This window comes from Haplochromis burtoni, unplaced genomic scaffold (assembly GCF_018398535.1).
Source record: "Haplochromis burtoni strain Fernald_Lab_line unplaced genomic scaffold, NCSU_Asbu1 Contig_25, whole genome shotgun sequence".
In the NCBI taxonomy this organism is placed as follows: Eukaryota; Metazoa; Chordata; class Actinopteri; order Cichliformes; family Cichlidae; genus Haplochromis; species Haplochromis burtoni.
In genome coordinates this window covers 2290399-2296943 of record NW_024582386.1, presented here as the reverse complement: position 1 = coordinate 2296943, position 6545 = coordinate 2290399, and the positions used below count along the sequence as shown (strand labels likewise).

Sequence of the window (6545 nt, the reverse complement as noted above, 5' to 3'; positions counted from 1 at the left end):
TATCGTGCGTTAAGTATTGTGATAATATCGTATCGTGGGATGTATGGTGAGTCCCACCTCTACTAGTTACCGTGCTCGTTACCACAATAATAACGTAGTTACTGTAACGCGTTACTTAATAACGTGTTAGTCCCAACACTGGTACCTACTCAGATCAGCTTGACGGGACTCGAGGCAGTATGACTCATTTTTCACCGCAATTAAGTACCACCTTGCGTGGGGTCGTTATAGCAATGCGGCCAAACATCCTGTGACGACATTTGTATGTGACACAAACACCACAAAGGTGGACGTTGAGATGACATATTTAGACTTTTTCAAAACAGCTGATGAGATCAGGATTCTTTGCCAAAACTTTTGTAGTTTCAACCTCAGCTCTAATCTTCAGAGGAAGAAAAAACCCTCAGCAACTTAACTTAGTCTGCACTCTGTAGCACTACTCCAAAATGGGAACTAACACTAATACACACACAAAACAAAAACCCCCCGCTTAGAATACACTCCACTGACAATGGGAACCAGAGAAATACCACAAACGGTACAATTTAACCTTAAATGAATGCTCTATCACATGTTTAGCGCACAAGCGACTACATTTCTTATGACCTAAAAAGAGGTGAAGCGCCCTCCTCTCCAACATCAAACAGCAGCAGCATAATGTGCTGCACATCTTAGCCTTAAATTCTCTGCACCACCACTCGCAGATATTTCACAAAAGGCCGGCCATTAGTTACAGACGTTCAAGGTTCTTGACTGTAGTAGTTAAAGGGTTTAAGCGTCTGGATGAGGAGGTGGTTATATTTTGGTGAGCCGATCATTATTTACATTGAAAACGCAGCACATACTGCTCGACTAAAAATCTGGTAGTTGAGGTAAATGTACTGTTGGACAGAAAATATAATTTAGGGGTAAACAGCTGCCTTAAAACCTTTTTCATGTGATTGATATCTTACACAAAGCCATAAACATCTCTTTATTTGGAAAAAAAAGCTGTATATACTGAACAGAGACATGGAGCGCACATGTTAAAAACTAACAGCTTTAAGTGAACTCTCTCTAGGCCAACACCCAGCATCGCTACACGTACATTTTAAAAGAGGCCTTGGAGGCACAAAGAGCATTCAAGTGCATTTAGGGAGGTCTGCGGGAAGAAATGCTTCCCCTGCTTTCTTCATTATCCCGCATCAGGGAGGGCTTCTGTCTCTCTCACACCACACGTACATAAAATGTAGTTCTCTACTTCTTCTACACACAGTCTTCACATCCTCTTCCCCCTATCCATACCACTCCACTTAATATGTGATATCATTATGGTTAGATGGAGAGCCATGCTTAATGGCAACAAGAGATGGAGAAGGCTGGATCTAAGAAGAGATTACTAAGAGTGCTACAACGTATGCGGACTGGATAGGGTGGATGAAGGAACAGACAGAGTACAAATGTAACCAGTGTTGAACAGAAGAGAAAAAGACTGAAAGGACAGAAGATTTTAAGAAATGGAATACATGAAAGTCTCTTACAGAAACAAAAACGACCTCAGCGTTAGAAGGACAGACCTGGTAACATTAACATATCTAGATCTCTCATCTCTTAACTTTTATGAGCCCAACGGTCTGGAGTATTTGGTGAAGACCGAGTCCAGGATTGGCTTAATTATTGACCATTCATGGCAGGTTAGATGCTTGAAAAGCACAGATTGGACTGCTTTGGGTTCAATGTGTGCTTTTATTGGGTTAGCAAGTAGGAAAAGTTTGTTACTTGATGATAAAGCCAACTGAATGTTGCTTTTGAACCACTCATGTTTCAGGGCTCTACTCCGTAATCTTCACTATATTTTTTAAAACCTTTTTGGCCGACAAATGTGCAGCTACAGACTCCTTTCAAGGTTGGAATTACTTCTAAAGCACAGTGCGTTATTCTGCATTTGCACAAAAAAAAAAAAAGGGTTTGTTTACATTATTCACTTTAAATACAAGGTTTTAATGTGTCATGTGACTACCAAGAGTGCAGAGATGCTTTACAGCGGAGGACAAGAGCTCGGTCTGAGGCTCCACTGTGTGTTGTAGGAGTTTCTGACAGGAGTTTGTCAGGCATGATGGGGGGAGGGGTAAAGGAAGAATATAAACACTTACACAAGAAACAAAATTTCTTATGCTAATTACTACTTAGCATTAGCTATAAAGGACAATCCACATATTCTCACATCTCATAGCAAGACTGTTGTAAAGTTGAAAAGGCGTGTTAAATGTGTGTCTTACCAGCATTTTCGGAGAGCGAGGAGAAGTCCTCTCTGGGGTAGGAGGCTGAAGGCTGGATGAACATCCCCTCATCAAATCCCTCTTCAGGCTCTGGTGGGAAATTGTAGACAAACCGCCGTGTTGTAGCTTGTTTTTTCCTCCGTCCACTTCCAGCTGCAGCATCTGGTGCCTCTCGCTTTATTGCTGCGGGTGATGCGGCCGTGCCGCCTGTGGCTGGCTCGTTCCAGACGAAGACCCGCGTCTGGCCACTCGTTGCCCGCATTTCATTGGTCTCTGCTGAATCAGATGAGTTGTCGTGGTGGGTCCAGCTACCAGAGGCTCCGGGGGTTACCAGGGCACAGCCCTCACCCCCGACCACCGTCACCTCTATATCACTCGTCTCCTCTTTCACGCGGCCATTTTCGTCATCTTCTTCCATTGCCTCCTTCCCTTGATTGCTACTGGCCTTGATTGATAGCTTTGACAGGATGCTTGTTGCCCAGAAGTTACTTGGCTTACGGTCTAGCCCCCTTTGCCCCTCTTTGGCCACCATCTGCCTCTTGTTGTAGTCCACCACCACGGAATCAGGAGCTTCTTGCTTGATGCTGATGTTCAGAGCATCCTTTATAAAAGCCCTACAAGAATGTACAACCTCTGTCATCTGGAGGTAACTAGCAACTGACATCACCTCAATGGCATTTTGGCTTGTGAGCAGCAGATTCCCAGAGTAGAGAAAGTCGAGGATGACCGAGAAGCCCTGCACAGCAGCAACATCTAGGTGTGTGACCGTGGTCTGGTCCTGGGTCTCGCTCTTGGTCAGACAGTAGAGGGTTTTGAAGTAGCGGCTGCCTGCGACCAGGATATTTTTGTGCGCGCGGAACACCTGGCCCGAGACGACAATGTTGACGTCACAGAGGATGCCACTTTTGCGTTGCTTGTCCAGCTCTTGTAGAAGCTGGTAACAGTAGGAGTTCTCGTTGGGCTTGTTGCGGTAGTCTTCCTCTGTGCAGTTAGTGGAGGGGCTGGTGTTGTCCGAGGGCCTCAGTGTCTCCTTTTAAGCAAGAAGGAAGAAGAAAAAAAAAAAAAAAAGTATTGTAAAAAACTGTGTGTGCCCACACAAGTAATTTGCAAGCGCAAGCATAAATGCAATCGTACACAAATGTTTTCCCTTCCTGTAAGTCCTGTCTTTACAAAAAACAAATACACCCACTGGGTTCCCAACGACACTGTTGCACCTGTCCTGGGGGTGAAACTGGTTTGACAGGCTGCTGTTAACGGGGAGGTGGGAATGACGGAAGGCAAGGTCCAGTACTTTAAGGCTAGGTAACACACTAATGTCAATGTGTTTTCTAAACCAAATTCCACAGCTGCAAATGTAAACATAAAATACAACCACATATTAATAAACACGAGAAATGACTGTATTCAACCACCACAAACAAAAGTAACACATCTTATTCTATGTACCAATAGAATGCCTGCAAAAACCTGAACATGACGCCATATTTGAGCACGATGGCATGTTTGTTCAGCTAAAACAAGCGTTACAAAAACTTAACACGTTTCTGAGGTAAGCATTAGTGACCAATCAGGCACAGATCAAGTCAAATATCCGACTGATTCAACTCCTGCCAAATGTTGTGTTCCAAGTAAGCGGAAAACTCAAGGACTGAATGAAAGTGCAAATAGAGAATACAGTTCCTTGAATGGCCACTTAAGACTGGCTCAGTGAGAGAGACACGTTAAATCCCTGTATTAAAATGTTGACATGTATGGAATAAATTTTCTTTTTAATAACTTGAATAATTTCATATTGATAAGGCTTAAAACCATGGTTATAGTCGCCATGACTCCCAGGTGTTAACAATACACCTCCTGAAGTTCCCCTCCTTAGGGTACGTCCCCACTAGCCCTGATAGATTTGAAAACTGTGTTTTCATCTGAAAAGGCTCCGCGTCCACACCAGCGTTTTCAGTCATTTTCACAGAGTTGCGTGTCCACATTGAAACGGCCCAAAACGCTTACGTTCCAGTCATGCGCAAAAGCCAGTGAGAATTAAAGAATTTGAAGAAAAGCTATCTGGAGCAATCAAAACAACCGCTGTATAACGCACTCTGCTATCTTTGTTTATTTGGTCACGTGACTGCGTCACATGACTAAAATGCGTCATCGTTTTAGAAAGTCTGCGTTTTCGTGTGTCCACACTGCGACGGGACAGCTGCGTTTTGAAATGTATGCGTTTTTGAGAGTGTTTTCCCTTGAGGAAAGCGCCGTCTTAGTGTGGACAGGAGGTCAAAGCGGAGAGAAACTGGACGTAGCCTCAGTCTTTGCTCCTTTTGGAGATTCTCAATGCAGTCATTTCAAGAATTAACATGACTTAAGTGTGTGATAAGTGACAAGTGTGTCTCAGTTTTGGTAAGCAAGATTCTACCCTTCTGTTGTAGGATATGCGTCTCTGCAATGAACCTACACAATCTTTGAAATCAGCTTGCTAACTGTAGCATTAGCTGATAACTTATCAGTCCACCCTTTCACCTAAGCACGGTCACTCCCGGCCTCAGAAAGAAAAAAGATGGCGATGGCTATAAAAGAAAAAAGAAAAGTTGAACCTTCAAAATGCAGAATCTACAAACCGATGGGTGAGATCACTGCTGCTACATTCGTCTTTTAGATACAGACCGTGGTTTCAAAAAGGGAAGAAAACAAACACATAACATTAACACTACACAGAGAATGAAACAAATGGACTTTCAGTGACCCCTATATACACTCGCATGGATAAGAATAATTCTGGATTAAGACCTCTATCCATTTGTATGTCCTGATAACACAGTTTGAGGTACCATTAAGAAGCTAGCCATAACTGTGCTAGGAGCATTTTTGAAATGTCTCAATGTCTTGAGTTTTTTTTATTTTTTTCTCCCCCTTCATTAAAACATGTTTTCTTTCCATTTATATTCTTTAGTTAGTTTCTACTACAGATTCACAGGATTCAACGTTTTGCACATATTCTGTTTCTAAACAGCTAAATTCTGTCACTTGATGAACAGGAAATAGGCCATAAATAGACCAGGAGGCCTGAGAAGTATCCAAAACAAGCATGGGAGGGGTACAGGCAAAGGCATCAAACCCCACTCACCTGGAAAGAGTTGAAGGGCAAAGAGCCAGACTAACACAGAGCAGGAGAAAGAGGCGTGTATAGAGATGTGCATGCATATGCTTAATGCAAACATCACATAACACACAGTCTGGGGTGAAGTAAATGCATATATACTCACAGACAAAATACAATGCGCCCCCCTCCCCCAAAAAAAAAATATATATTTTTTTTTATATGTATATAAACAAAATCATAAACCCAGAACATGTATGTCAGTTTTTCCACATGATGTACACAAGCAGGGCATACATCTCTGGCTCATTTTAGAATTGCAGAGCAGATGTCCTAATCCAGAATAATTCACATTGCTCAAGCCCTGCATTTTTGCCCCCACCCATCACCATCTCGCCGCCGCGCGTGCACATCCACACACAAACACACACGCTGCCTACACGTACAGCTGGGGTTTCAGCTCGAGTAATTCAGATTAAATCCATTTCTCTGAGGTCCCCACCCAGCCCCCACCCACCACCCCTACTCGCTCCACACTGCAGCTCTTGTCCAGGGCAGCCTGGTCACAGTATAGGGGGGCTTATCATCCTCTGCCACAGCTGGAGGGAGAGAGATGGGATGGAATAAAACGAAAGGCAGAATGAGGGAGAAATAGGAGGGGTTGACTTTGCAGACCACATAAATAAATGGAGGATGCACAGATAGAGCACATTGGGAGACAAGAAAGCTGCACTGCACAATCCTGGTGGGGAAAAAAAACAAAAACGTAGAAACAGAACTGACAAATATATGAAAAGAAGCTGAGAATTTGCAGATAACACACACACTTCAAGAAAATGAATAAAAGGCAGAGCTTGAGAGAGCAGTGAGAGAAAGGGCGGAGGAGAAAATGTCGAGCAGAGGGGGACAGAAAGCGAGCGTGATAGAGAAGGAGTTGGGTCACCCCATTTTAGCCTTCACAATAGCTCGTGTTCTCCCCGAGGCTTATTGTCCACTCACTGTGGGCCTTTGTGAAAAGGCTCGGCACTCACTCTCTTATTACACAGCAGCTCCCACTTGCAAGCATAGAAAGGAGCCATGGTGCATGTGGGTGAGGCTAAGAGGATGAGGAGAGAGGGAGAGAAATTATTCCATGATATACACATCAAAGCCTGTGGAGGGGCACGGTTATCATGTTGAGTACTATGGTGGGGTTG

The 6545-nt window shown here is 43.7% G+C and overlaps 1 protein-coding gene across 2 annotated transcripts in view; it reads right to left on the bottom strand.

Annotated features, from left to right (window-relative positions):
• zbtb10 (zinc finger and BTB domain containing 10) overlaps window positions 1–6545 on the bottom strand; it is a 31403-nt gene that overhangs the window by 19512 nt on the left and 5346 nt on the right. For both annotated transcript variants that reach the window (XM_005917493.3, XM_005917494.3), the window contains exon 2: window positions 2259–3288. In XM_005917493.3, the coding sequence (XP_005917555.1) occupies window positions 2259–3288 (1030 nt within the window). The remainder of the gene's footprint in view (window positions 1–2258; window positions 3289–6545) is intronic.